Source organism: Hemicordylus capensis, chromosome 13 (genome assembly GCF_027244095.1).
Source record: "Hemicordylus capensis ecotype Gifberg chromosome 13, rHemCap1.1.pri, whole genome shotgun sequence".
Classification (NCBI taxonomy): domain Eukaryota; kingdom Metazoa; phylum Chordata; class Lepidosauria; order Squamata; family Cordylidae; genus Hemicordylus; species Hemicordylus capensis.
This window is the reverse complement of record NC_069669.1, coordinates 13,382,438-13,396,889: the sequence shown is the minus strand read 5'-3', so window position 1 is coordinate 13,396,889 and position 14,452 is coordinate 13,382,438. Positions and strand designations below refer to the sequence as shown.

The following is a 14,452-nucleotide window of genomic DNA, read 5'->3' as shown; positions in this document are numbered from 1 at the left end:
TTTTAAAGGGGGTCTTAAATTCATGGTCATCTTCTAGTCGGGTAAATACAGGTACATTTTGTCCCTGATGCTTTCCAGTAGAAGACAAGACTGGTGACTGAATGTTTGAATGCTCACTTGTGGCAGGGAGGAATGCCCTGGCTGTTGATCAAGGAGCAAAATTCAGCTCCTTTCTGAGTGGCTAGATTTCTGTGTGCAGGAGAGAAAGCATTCAAATGTGCAACCTCCAGTCCAGGGACATGAGGTGTTACCAAAAGGCTTTACCATCTGATTCTAGGAATTCTATGGAACTGGAACTCTTGTCTGAATAGACTTAAGCCATGTGACTTTCCTGCTGGCATGCCCATCCTGTGAACTGGGGGTGTAAATAGCTATTTCTGGGGTGCATTTGTTAGTTTTGTGAATCTCACTCCTCAGCAAACATCCCTTTTTCCTTCCCCACAACCTTTCTCTCACTTCTTAAAAAACTTTCTTTCCCAAGAGTTCTAATGTCCATGCACAGTACTGAAGCCAGAGATCTCCAGTTCGCTTTCGTGGCGACATCATCTGTAGTCATGCGGTATCCGCGGACATCAAGAAGGACAAGCCCATCCTGGTAGAGCTTCAGACAGCAGTCAAAAACATTTTAAAGGGAGAACCATGTACAAATAAAGCAAACTGGAAGGTTGTGAAGTTGTGATTGACGCCACAGATGATGAATAATGTGTGTCTAAGATATCGAGATATCTCTTGAAGGAAAGAGGACGACCAGCAGCAAGATGGATGGACTCAGTTATGATAGCAACAAATGCACCACTGAGAGACCTTCAAGGCCAAGTTGAAGACACATCATCCTGGAGAGAATCAATCTATGTTGTTGCTAAGAGTCGACACCCAACTTGACAGAACTTAATCAATCAAAGATATTTTACTCTTTTAACATTTAATGTACAGTGGAAGTGTCTTAGTGATGTCCGGGACCCTACATATGATGGGGTCCTTGTGTTCATAATCAGTGATAAAAAATGTACCTTGTGCAGTACCTGTTTACCATACATGCCTGTAAAAGCAGAGAGGAAGACCAAAGGCTGGGAACCTTGGGCTAGAGGAAAATAACACACACACCCCAAGATGCAGCCAAGAAGTGCTGACTGCAACCAATGGGCGAATGTATCGTCAGTCTCGTCCGGCTGCCGCCGTCTCCGGAGATGCTGAGCCGAGAGAGATGACAGCAACCCAAACTGAAAGCCAGGCTGGACTGAGAAGCCATTTCAGACATGGAGCATCCTGAAAGATGGCGTCCGCCAGCGAGTGTGAATCCACGTGATTTCCCTTCTGGGAGGAAACGGCATCTTCTCCCACCTGACTTGCATGGGACACTGGAGCAGCGGGTGTGTGTTACAGCTTTTTGTAGCGGTAGATGTGGTAGTGGCAGGAAGGGCAGTAGTGGTCCACGTCCTTGCAGCAATTGGTCATGAACGGTATCAGGCAACAGCCCATGCAGCCGCTGCAAGAGAAGGGAAGATGTTAATGGGGTCCTCTTAGGATTCCACCAGACAATTAAGGGGGGGAGACGGTTCTCACCCCATCATGCACATGGCCATGCAGACGGCGTAGGTCAGCGACCCCACCCGGTAGACGATCTCTGTGGTGATGATCTGGCGGCAGCAAGGGCAGATGGTGGATGCCGGCTTGGAGGAGAAGATCCCAGCCACCACAACTGGAGGGTTATTGGCCATGGAGACTATGGGCAGAAATCAAGGTGGTTCTGTTAGCCTTCTGCAGCCTTTATACCCCTTGCTTATATATCTGTGCCACAAGTCTTTCAGTTAAGGTCGCTGCTGATCGGCTGGAGATCCTGTCATTGACTGTTCATCTTGAACTCACGAAGCTGCCTTCTACGGAGTCGGACCCCTTGGTCCGTCCAGCTCTGTCCTGTCAACCCTGACTGGCAGCAGCTCTTCAGGGTTTCAGACAGATATCTTTCCTAGCCCTACCTGGAGATGGTGGGGATTGAGCCTACAGTGTTTTCCATGTAGAGCAGGTGGCCTGCCACTAAGCCACAACCCATCTCCTTGTTGCAAAGGGCTCAGGATCTGGTAATTCTACTTCTAGAAGGGTCTCTTGGGTAGACTTTTGCCAAGAACCTGGGGTGGTGCTGGTAATCAATAGGCCAGGGGTTCTCAAGCATAAGCCCCCAGCTTGTTAGACTACTGGTTCCGTCATTCCTACCTACAGTGGCCTTTGGCGGAGGATGATGGGCATTGTAGTCCCACATCATCTGTGGGCCTACTTGCTAGATAGACCAGTCGCCTGGCTCTAGTTTTCCCCTTCATACTTCAACGGTGATGGATCATAACTCAATGATGGAGCACAGGACTGGGAAAGATCTCTTCTTCAGACCTTGGAACATAGGAAGCTGCTATACACTGAGTCAGACCATACATAGGTCAATCTAGCTCACGATTGTCTACGCAGACTGGCAGCGACTTCTCCAAGGTTGCAGGCAGGGGTCTCTCTCAGCCCTATCTTGGAGATGCTGCCAGGGAGGGAACTTGGAACCTTTTGCTCTTCCCAGAGCGACGACATCTCCTGAGGGGAAGATCTTCCAGTGCTCATAGTCTCCCATTCATATGCAACCAGAGTGGACCCTGCTTAGCTAAGGGGACAGGTCATGCTGGCTACCACCAGACCAGCTCTGCTCCACTGATGGCAGAGCCCTGTGGTTGTCTTTGGTAGAATACAGGAGGGGTTGACCATGGCCATCTCCCACGCAGTATGAGATGATGCCTTTCAGCACCCTCTTCTGTCGCTGCTGCCCAATAGAGGGGTTTCCCATAGTCTGGGAAACAGACCAGCAGGGATTCGAACCGGCAACCTCTGGCTTGCTAGTCAAGCCTTTCCCCGCTGCGCCACTTCAGGTGGTTTCCAGCACGTACCTGGTCCTACTTCGTCACAAGGGACTTCTTCACATGTATATGGCGGGGGGTCAAATGGACAGTCACAGCAATAAGTGTCTGTACCTAGTGAAGAAAAGGACAGAAAACATTTCCGTTTTTGAGAGCTCAGGAGGCAGCTTCAACAAAGTTCCAAAGCTTTGGGGGTCTTTGTTCTGAATCCCATGCACACCAGCGGTCTCTGTGTCCTCCTGGTACCTCCCCCTGGTAAACCGCTCTTGGTTCCGTCTCTCATTTTGCCATTTGCAGAGACTTTATTAAAATACCGTTGGCAAGAGTTGCTAAAGGTCCATCCCCTTCCTCTCATGGTGAAGTCTGAGCAAGGAGATGAAGGCATTCCATTTGCAGAGTATATGTGTGCGCGCATGGATTCTGAGAGCCCATGTGGGGTGTAGCAAAGCATCAGGCTCTTCCTAGGGAGCTCCTGCCTCAAATCCCCTCCTGGTGACAAAGTTCACTGAGGGACTGGCTCACTATCCCTTGGCCTAACCTACCTCGCAGGGTGGTTGTGAGGCCTGCCTGCTATTTTGCACACTGCAAACTGCTGAGGTATATTTTGAGCTAACGTCAGAAAGATGACGTTTTCCAAGTTGATCTTTCACCCCACAAGTGTGTCTGTGTTTTCGTCCGTGAAATGTCCATAAGGTACAGAATCCACGAAGCAAGTTTGCCCTGGCCTACTTCTGTTTGCCTGCAAGACTGTGTGTGTTCCACTGTAGCCTGGATGAGATCGTCTGCTGTACAGGCTGGTTGAAAGATGGAATGCAATGAAGGGGTTGTGATCAGAGTCGAGGTACACGGTCTCCAGGTCATCTCAAAGAGACTGTTTTACTCCTCTATTAAAAGAACCACACTGGCTATCAATATATTAACTAGAATTGGGTTTTTTAATTGTTTTCATCTGTTTTATGTTGTTGTTAACCAGCCAGAGACCCAGGTCTGGGGCAGTGTACAAATTTAATTTAAATTATTTTGTGACCAATTATTAAATTATGAATTAAAGTGTGCCATCAAGTTGATTTTCGACTCCTGGCACCCACAGAGCCCTGTGGTTTTCTTTGGTAGAATACGGGAGGGGTTGACCATTGCCGCCTCCTGCGCAGTATGAGATGATGTCTTTCAGCATCTTCCTGTATCGCTGCTGCCCGATATAGGTGTTTCCCATAGTCTGGGCAACATACCAGCAGGGATTCGAACTGGCAACCTTCTGCTTGTTAGTCAAGCATTTATTTATTATTTCTTTATTTGATTTCCCCGCGGCACCACTTAAGGGGGTAATTTATTAATTATTTGGACATTCATTACTAAGGTCCAATAAAATCCCCACGCTTAGAAAACAAACATGTCAAGGAGAAGCTTGCTCTAGAGCTCTTCTTCCTAGTTTAAACATTCTGCATGTGCAAGGAGGGAGCTTTTTTTGGTTGCCGCTTGGGGCATTGAAACACGGGGTCCCTCTCGACTGTATTCTGAAGTGTGTCTCTGGTCAAATTTGTCTGCATGTGTGGTCTTTGAGAAATGGGTTCACATACCTGATGGAGCATAGGGTAAGGGTGTTGAATCTCCCGGCGGGTAGGCTTTGGGGTCGTATGGTTCTGCACCATATGATTGTGGTGGGTATGGTGGTGCGTACGGTGCTGAATATGCCGGCGCATAGGGTGCCTGTTGAGGTTCAAAGCTGGTCATGGGAATCTCCTGCTTCCCTTTGGCCATCTTTCTGGTGTGTCTGTAAAAGATGCAACAGAAGCAAATGGGGCGGTGGGGGGGGGAGAGAATGAAATGGGGTTGGAGGGGTGGGGGAGACAGGGAGAACTAGGGCGCAAATGTTCTGTGCCAGGTCAGCTAGTATCTAAATGCCTGGGTGAACAAAAATGTCTTGACTGCCTCTTTGAAAATCATCAGAGACGAGGAGGCTCTTATTTCAGCAGTGAGCGCGTCCCGAAGTCCAGGGGCAGCAATGGAGGAAGCCCATCCCTGAGTAGCCACCAGACGAGCCAGTGGCAACTGCAGACGAACCTCTCCAGATGATCTCAATGGGCGGTGTGGTTCATAGCAAAGAAGGCGTTCTCTTAAATGCCCAGGGCCCAAGCTGTTTACGGCTTTACAGGTTAGAACCAACACCTTGCATTTTGCCCGGAAACTTGTCAGCAGCCAGTATAGATCTTTTAAAGATGTGAGTGATCTGGTCTCTCCGAGATGACCCAGAGACCAACCTGGCTGCCGCATTTTCCTGTCGAGGGTGGGCTGCAGCTGGCCCACCGACCTCAGCATTGCTCTTCCTAAGGCAGCCCCTGGCGTTGGAGCTGCTTAATTAGAATATGCATTTGTATCACAGCAATAATTGTGTTTATTGTTATGCACCATTGGCGAGCAGGGTGTCGGAACAAGGAGCAAAAGTGATAAATGGGCCGAGGTTTCTATGGCCCCTGGATGAGAAGGGCAAAGCCGCTCAACAGACTGTAAGTTCTTGTGTCTCCCAGTACTGCAGTTACGGAGAACATTAAAGTGTGCTAGAGTTCTGCAATATCTAGGGATCGTGATCTGACTGAGAGTGAGACCCAGCGGGCTTGTAGAAAATAAACTGGCCACCTAAGATGACATCCTTGAGAATCGGTCCTTGACAGTCTGGATCTAGTATTTATAGGAACATAGGAAGCTGCCATATACCGAGCTAGTCCATTGGTCTATCTAGCTCAGTATGGTCTTCACAGACTGGCAGCGGCGTCTCCAAGCTTTCAGGCAGGAGTTTCTCTCAGCTCTATTTTGGAGATGCTGCTAGGGATGGAACTTGGAACCTAGATGCTCTTCCCAGAGTGGCTCCATCCCCTGCAAGGAATATCTTACAGTGCTCACACTTCTAGTCCCCCCTTTCATATGCAACCAGGGCAGACCCTGCTTAGCTAAGGGGACAAGTCATGCTTGCTACCACAAGACCATGCTCTCTCTGTCGGAGGACTGATTTGGCTCATGTGTGCATCGAAACGAGCACACCTGGAGTGAAAACATACGACGGCAACCTCTCCTCTAATGAGCTTTTCTGGTTTGAAAGGAAGCTGTTGCTCATGACCAGGGTTGCTAATCCTAAAGAGTACAAGTTTAATTTTAACCAAAAGTCAAATAGACGGGTCCAAAGACTCCACCTTGGGTATTCCAGCCTCTGGTCAGAGCACAGTGCTTGGTACACCACACACAGCCTAAAATAGGGACCTCAAGAATTTAGCTTGCACAACTTCTATCATTGCTGGGTTGCTAGAAGGACCTAGTTGGGCACCATACAGGAGTTGCACCCTGGCTTTACACAAATGTAGTTCTTTGTGATCTCATTGTTTTCTTGATGTGAGTCCTGCCTCCCTTTTCATTTTGGGCATGCCACTAATTGCTCGTATCGTCTCTAGCAGGCTTTTATTTTTCCACAGATTTGCAGATCCTGTACGTTGATTCAGCATCTCAAAGTTGTGCCCTCGAGTCGGTGCCGATTCCTGGCGCCCACAGAGCCCTGTGGTTGTCTTTGGTAGAATACAGGAGAGGTTGACCATTGCCTCCTCCCACGCAGTTATGAGATGATGCCTTTCAGCACCTTCCTATATTGCTGCTGCCCGATATAGGGGTTTCCCATAGTCTGGGAAACACACCAGCAGGAATTTGAACCGGCAACCTCTTGCTCCCTAGGCAAGTCATTTTCCCACTACGCCATTAGGTGACTTCTCAGCATCTTAGTCATGTCATATATGTGCCCTCGATAAGCAACGGCATGCATTTTTACCTTGGTCTAGAAAAATGTAATGGTTTCCAAGAAATCCAAAGGATTCCAAACAGGATGCTTCCCTAAACACGGACTTTGGCCCTGCTGCATTTGGGATTTTTAAAAAACAAAACCCGCAGCTGCAGATAGAGGGGGAGTGGTCCGGATTGGGACTATGGAGGGGGCTTTAACCGTTTACCCCTCTCCCATGGCTTCTGTATGTGTGTATATACACACACACGCACACCACTAAGCACAGTGAGAACAGTGCCCTTGATCTCTTTGCATTTTTAGTATTTTCAGTGCTCGCTTCCAGAATTTGAGACTAAGAGATACTTCTTTTAAAAAATCAAGTCATCTTGAGAAATGAAATCAATACAGTCCTCCCTCTCCAACCGTGGGTGTGCCATTCTGGTAAAACCTCGCCAGTGGTAAATTCGCAGTTGGCGAGCAATTGAAATCAATGGGAGTCAGAAGGTTAGGGGACCTGCGCTTGCAAAAAGACTGGAAAATCAAAGAAGAAATACAAAAGATTTGCCAAGAATGAGCAAGAGGAGTGAGCAAAATTGAACCCCTGCAAAATTTTGGAAACCCCCCCACCCCATCGCTCAAAGGCTCTTTTGAATCCTCCCCCAAAACCACTCAAAATCACTTTAAATCATGAGGAATTGGCAGGGTCAGCAAGAAGACCAAACCTCTGAACCCCCCCGGATCACTAAAAATCTCGCCAAATCACAGACACTCAGGTTGCAGTTGTTGAAACCAGTCACAATTTCCCAGTTGCGGATACTCAAAACCGTGATTGGGAAAACTGCCATTGGAAAGGGAGGACTGTAATCCGATGACTCTGGGAATAAAATATCATCCCAGTGAAGCACCATGCTGTAGCCAATGGGCCATACTGCCTCAGTGATCAGCTGCTGGACCCGAAATGAATTTTTGAACTGTTTCTTCCCCTCCCTCTCCCCCCCCCTTCCCTCGGTAAAGCACACAACCCCAGTGGCATAGTATGAATATTAACGGCTACCATGATGATACTTTGGAGCAAGCTGCTGTACATCTCTTGGCCTTCCCTGCAGCTGCTTCTTGATAACCCCCCACGCTCCCTGGAAGACCAATCTCAAAATCAAGCACACACAGGAAAACCCATACCTTCGTGGACCAGGATTTGGACTGGGACCAGGACGATAGTTCTTCCCCCAAATTCCTGATCACTTCATCCACAGGTGGGATGCTCAGCTGTCCCAGGTGAAGAAAGGAGCATCTTCTCGTCCCAAGTACTTGCCCTATAACATTGAGGCGCTGAGGGACGTCTTCTCCCAGTGCAAAATGACAGGTAGGGCACATTAGTAGGAAGGTAACATTTAATTAAGTACTCCAGCCTCCTCCAGACACCTGGCTTGGTGCTTCCTGAAAAGGAACGTAGAAGAACGGGTTGGGCAGGAGGACCAGAACTTGTCTCATTCCTCTCCTAGGAGCTGTTTGCTTTTGCAATTTGCATGGGAGCGATGGGAAACGATCCAGGAGCGTCCCTGTGTGGCTGGTTTTTTTGAGAGATCGAAGGAGACATCCGTTCCTAAGGCAGCGGTCTTCCCTTTTTTCCAAGCAGAGGCCATGTCTGTCACAAAAGTGTGTCAATGTGGGAGCCATTTCCCACTGTGCTGATCTCTGCACAGTACTGTATCTACCCGCATCCAAGACCAGGTTTTTCCCAAGTCCTTGGATGTTAGAAACCAGCGGGTCGTCTTAAATTCGGAGTCCTTTTCCTTTTGGGTAAATACAGTATAACCTGTGTTTAACCTGTATTTTTTTAAGGGGGGCATCTTAAATGTTGTCTTCTATTCAGGGAAATATGATCCTGAGCTTTTCTAAGGGCTGGGAACCCTCTCTTGGGACATAGGAAGCTGCCATTTACTTAGTCAGATCCTTGGTCCATCTAGCTCAGTATTGTCTTCACAGACTGGCAGCGGCTTCTTCAAGGTTGCAGGCAGGAGTCTCTCTCTCAGCCCTATCTGGAGATGTTGCCAGGGAGGGAACTTGGAACCTATTATGCACATTATGCAGCAACTCATTTGCATTTTATTTATTTGACAGATTTGTATACTTTCCCCTCTTTCTCGGCCCTCCCATGTGATTGGATCCGGTGTAAAATCTGGGCAGCACATTTGAAATCCGTGTAAATCTGGGTGGAATTTAGCAGCCAGGTAGAGGAGCCAAAATGCGGGGGCTACCCTAAATTTTGGGGGACATGCCGACCCTACTCCCAGGCAGCATCTCCAGATTGGGCTGAGAGGGACTCCTGCCTGCAACCTTGGAGAAGCTGCTGCCAGTCTGTGAAGACAATACTGAGCTAGATGGACCAGTGGCCTGACTCAGTATATGGCAGCTTCCTATGTTCCTAATGCTCTGCTAACCCTGTGTCCCTGATTGTGAGTCACCACGGCGCGGCTCTTCTTCAATACCATTGGTATTTCTAGCTCAGTATTGTCTCCACAGACTGGCAGCGGCTTCTCCAAGGTTGCAGGCAGGAATCTCTCTCAGCCCTATCTTGGAGATGCTGCCAGAGAGGGAACATTGAACCTTCTGCTCTTCCCAGAGCAGCTCCATCCCCTGAATCTCCTCCAGTGCTCACACTTCTAATCTCCCATTCATATGCAACCAGGGTGGGCCCTGCTTCGCTAATTATATCAGTCCCTGGCAGCTGAGACGGAATCCCTCCTGCAGCCTTGGAGAAGCTGCTGCCAGTCTGGGTAGACAATACTGAGCTAGATGGATCAGGGGTCTGACTCAGGAAAAGGCAGTCTCCTATGTTCCTATGAAATCCTATCACTTTGGCCCAAAGAAGTGTTTACGATGTCAGCAAGGGTTTGACAGGAGGGTGCTTTCTGGAGCCTACGCCTACGCAACGGCAGGATCTGTCTCAACAGTTCTGACTGGCTTATTGCAGGTGTTAGAAGATTAGTGTTCTCTTAATTGCTGCAAGCCTTTCCAAAGGGTCATTGGGCTGGGACACCCCTAGTTCTTCCGGTACACATTGTTTTGTTTCTGTTCGCATTGCTCTAGCCGTGCGTAATACAAGTGAGGGAATCCACTCTATGCTTTGGCAGACATTGTCCTTGAAGATGATGAGACATGAGCATGTAGGAAATTAAAATGCCAACAAGGCAAAGCCATTTGGAGACCTCAGTCAAAAGAATGGAAGGAACTGACCAGCTCGCTTTAAAAAAAAAAAAAAAAAAAGGTTACCTGATGATCACTAGTCACGTGGCTATTTATTAGACAAATTTTTGGAAGCCACAACAGCCAGTAAAGAGAGCCAGCATAGTGTAGGGGTTAGAGTGTTGGGGAGACTCGAGTTCGAATCTTGTTCAGCCATGAAACTGAATGAGTGACGTTGGATCAGTCGTCACTCTCTCAGCTTAACCTACCACACAGGGTTGTCACGAGGATAAACAACCATGTACATGTGGACCGTGTTATCGGCAGGGATTCTGTTCTTGGCTGAAGCTGCGGATAACGAGGCATTGAGGCCGTGGGAATCGGCAGGGGCGGTGTTTAGGTTCCTGGAGAGATAGAAATAGGTTAGAAAGGCTGAAAACCGAAGACATGAGGACAGCCCTGCTGGGTCAGGCCCAAGGAGGCCCATCTAGTCCAGCATCCTGTTTCACTCAGTGGCCCACCAGATGCCTTCAAGAAGCCCACAGGCAAGAGGTATATGCATGCTCTCTCTCCTGCGGTTGCTCCCCTGCAGCTGGTATTCCAGAGGCATCCTGCCACTGTGGCCAGGGATGATGGGAGTTGTAGTCCAACATCTGGGGACCCAAGGTTGAGTATCGCTGCCCTAGAGAACACCTTGTTTTGGGTTGCCATTGGGCAAGCCAGTGGTTACTGCAACCAGATCTCCCTGATGATCTTAATAGGCGGTGGGGTTCCTGAAGAAGAAGGCACTCTCTTAAATACCCTGGGCCCATGCCGTTCAGGCCCGGGTTCACCATAAAGGTTCCTAAAGATGAATCACCTAGAGAGGCAAAGGGAGGTTTGCCTGAAAAGTAGTATATACATGCCGGAAATTAAATCAAATACTATGCATTGATTGTGTAGAATGTTGTTTTCCATACTATAGATATGCAGTATATATTCTGAACTGCTGATCACAGTCTGGAAAGCAAGTGTGTGTACGTAGTATATCTTTTAACTCTCCCTCAGCCAAACATCCTTTTGGACTTTAAGTCTGTGGGAGATGAGTGATTGCTGGATGAATGAATGCAGCATACAGGCGAAGAAGCAGAGCCTTAGCAAGACACAATGCTGGGTGTTCAGGCGGAGGCCGTGACTCTTGGGATTAGAACAGGAAGGTTGCAACTGTCCCTGTTTTCACCTGCAAAATGGCGGAGAGTTTGTTCAGAGCCTTTTGGAGGCAGGTGAGGAGGGTTGTTTTTTTTTGTTTCCTTCCTTGTTTGTATGAACCTCATGGACACACAACTCAGGTCAGTTTAGCTGCCCCAAATATACTCCCTCCTCCTACCCAGATTAGACATAGGGATGGGGCCATAGCTCAGTGGCGGGGCATCTGCTTTGCATGCAGAAGGTCCCAGGTTCCCTCCCTGGCAGCATCTCCAGGTCGGGCTGGGAAAGACCCCTGAGCCTGAAACCTTGGAGACGTCGCTGCCAGTCTGTGTAGACAATACTGAGCTAGATGGATCAAAGGTCTGACTCAGTATGAAGCAGCTTCCAATGTTCCTTTTTTGAGGGACAGTTCCATAGCATCTGCCTTGCATGTAGAAGGTCTGGGTTCAATCCCTGACAGCATCGCCTGGTAGGTCTGGGAAAGCTGAAACCCTGGAGAAGCTGCTGCCGGTCAGTGTCGTCAGCCCTGAGCTGGGTGACCCAACGGTCTGATTCGGAATGAGGCAGCTTCCTCTGTACATGGTGACTCATCCGTCAGCATCATGGAAGAAGAAAGGGGAGCTGAAAGCACACGCACTGCCTGCAAATGCCAACAGACCGGTTCTGTTCACACCTCCAGCAAAACGTGCATGATTCGGCCTCATTAGCCCCAATGTCAGCTCAGGATCCTCTTGCCGGTGTGTCATGGGATCCAGCCAGAATCATCCCGCGATGGATAATAAAGAATCCTTTAATAATAATAATTCAGTACCAGGCACTCCTGTGGGCCTTTGGCCTTGATCATGGTATACCTGGCCCTAATGCTTAATCCGGTCGCCCTCAGCCGATCCATCCAAAAATGCCACCAAATAAATTACTGTAATCATCTCTCCCAGATCTCCGCATCCTTTGATCTGCTCCCTCGCATTAAAGCCTCTGGCATAAAGTGGTGTCAGCTGCCCTGACCGTAGAATTATGAGATTAGAAAGACCTTGGGAATTATCCGGTCCAAATCTTTGCTGTAAAGTAGCAGAGCTGTGTGCTTGAAAATAATATCTGCTAAATGTCACAGAGCTGGAAATGGCCGACTGCATGCGTCATGCTCCCAAGACAGAGTTCACAGCCAGAGACCAGAGGTGTGTGCCTTTTATTAGGGTTGGAGACCAGCAGAAGAAACAACTACGGCATAGAGTGATACATACATAGACCAAGCAGATTTAACAATAGAAGTGTGCATTTGTTTTGGGGATGATTGGAACCAAACTATGCTGGGAGTTGTCATCCAAGGTTGGGAATTTCTGCTCCAGATGGAGGGGCTGGTGGGTGGTCAAGATGCCTCCCTAGAGGAACATAGGAAGCTGCCATATACTGAGTCAGACTATTGGTCTATCTAGCTCAGTATTGTCTTCACAGACTAGCAGCGGCTTCTCCAAGGTTGCAGGCAGGAGTCTCTCTCAGCCCTATCCTGGAGATGCCTCCAGGGAGAGAACTTGGAGCCTTCTGCTCTTCCCAGAGTGGCTCCATTCCTTGATGGGAATATCTTACAGTGCTCACACTTCTAATCTCCCTTTCATATGCAACCAGGGTGGACCCTGCTTAGCTAAGGGGACCGGTCATGCTTTCTACTACAAAACCAACTCTCAGTGAGGGAACCTGATCTTCTAGACCTTGGTTGGCACCCCAGTGGGCAGGCCCAAGTTTTTGGAGGCTTTTGGTGTCCAAATGTCATGCATCTTCGGAATCACCTGTTGGTGATAGGGCCTCTGCCTGATCTCCCCAGCTGTCTACTCCATCATCGAATTCTGGCCAGCCTCCCCTCTCTGGTCCTTGGCCCCCTAGCAAGCTCCTCTCTCCTGTGGGAAGAGACTCCTATGAACATGGATTCTTGCTGGACAATCCCAGAACTGCCCACTCTCTGCTGGGTGCTTTCCAGGCTAGACCCTGCAAATGGGGTCACGGCGGATCTCGGAAGTGTGCTTCCACACTTCCTGCATTGTGGCACCTCAATCCCTACGTGGACAGCTGGGAGCCATTCATATCCCCAGTGCCTTGTTTCGAATTTAATCACTGCAATATAGAGCCAGGGCGTCGTATATCCGGCGTGGAAAAGTTGCAGTTTTTTTCGGGTTGTACGTTTCAGCGAGACTGCTCCGCCTGCAAATCGTTTCAAAAGTGATTTGCCTGAATGGAAGCATTTTGCTGCTGTTGGGTGGCTAACCTGGAAAGCGCCCCAGAGAGCAGAAGAAAATGATGTGGTTGGTTTCCTGGAAAGGCAAAATCCAGGAGTGCTCCTTGCCTTTATTCCTCCTGTCTCCCTCAAACTTTTCCCACTTCCTCATGAATAGGCCTGCCTGGGACTAATTCAGAGAGAGAAGAGAGGAAGAAATGTGGAAGCATATGGACAATTACTTAGCAATGGCCAATGCGAACCTTGTGATGATAATCCCCAAAGAATCCAATAATGATTTGATGAAAACATAAATATTATAAAGAAATCGTCAATCTTTAAAAAAGCAAAACCCAATGGGCACATTTAATATAGATCATGTAAACACTATTATTCAAGAGAGCCAGCGTGGGGTAGTGGTTAGAGTGCTGGACTAGGACCGGGGAGACCCGAGTTCAAATCCCCATTCAGCCATGAGACTTGCTGGGTGACTCTGGAACAGTCACTTCTCTTTCAGCCTAGCCTACTTCACAGGGTTGTTGTGAGGAGAAACTTAAGTATGGAGTACACCCCTCTGGGCTCCTTGGAGGAAGAGCGGGATATAAATGTAACAACAACAACAACAACATCATCGTCATCATCATCCCAGGTCCTGGGGAAGGACTTGATGTCTGGATAAAACAAACCAGTCAATAACACCTGTGTAAACAAGAATTAATTAATTAATTAATTAAAAGGTATACCGATGTGAACCTTTCCCCATTTTTAGACTGCAGTTATCCCGGGAAGGCCTGCTGGTGTGCCGTTTCCAGCTCACTGGCTCTCATGTGGTTGGGCAGCCTGCGAGAGCAAAAGCTAAGAATCCTTTTCTTCCTAGCACTCTCCGAAGTTCTCTCCCCCTTCCCACCTGCATCTAAAGACTTCAAACTGTGCTGGGCTCAGTTCCAAAAGATGCCCTGAGAGGATCAGAGGAAGTATGGGAAATTTCCAGACAACTACCAGACGTTAACTTCTTGGTGTGTGAAACGGGGGCTCATGAATCCGTTTCCACAAATCTGGCACTTAACGCTGTGTGAACTCCATTTCCCATGAGCTGGTTCCAATATGCACCGGTTAACTCATTACTTGGGAATTTGCGCATGGGCTACTGGAAGGCGAGCTCCCCTTTAGACACAGCCAGATGCAAGACATCAAATGAGATACATACCCGGGCTGGGGCGGGGA

At 48.5% G+C, this 14,452-nt stretch overlaps 1 protein-coding gene across 1 annotated transcript; it reads right to left on the bottom strand.

Moving 5' to 3' along the window:
- Positions 1-1,264: 1,264 nt before the first annotated feature.
- LOC128336588 (lipopolysaccharide-induced tumor necrosis factor-alpha factor homolog) lies at positions 1,265-3,243 on the bottom strand. The gene is made up of 4 exons (XM_053276474.1): positions 3,203-3,243; positions 2,919-3,055; positions 1,564-1,723; positions 1,265-1,486 (listed from the first exon to the last, which is right to left on the bottom strand). The coding sequence occupies exons 1-4, from the start codon at positions 3,241-3,243 to the stop codon at positions 1,378-1,380; spliced, it is 447 nt and encodes a 148-aa protein (XP_053132449.1). The 3' UTR covers positions 1,265-1,377.
- Positions 3,244-14,452: the final 11,209 nt, after the last annotated feature.

Bases quoted from the DNA above. Each gene is read 5' to 3' on its own strand.
- LOC128336588 (XM_053276474.1), bottom strand. From the start codon at position 3,243: ATGAGAGGAAGGGGATGGACCTTTAGCAACTCTTGCCAACG. The intron at 3,056-3,202 runs GTATTTTAATAA...ACTTTGTTGAAG, and splicing joins TTTAGCAACTCTTGCCAACG to CTGCCTCCTGAGCTCTCAAA. The intron at 1,724-2,918 runs GTACGTGCTGGA...TTCTGCCCATAG, and splicing joins TTGTGACGAAGTAGGACCAG to TCTCCATGGCCAATAACCCT.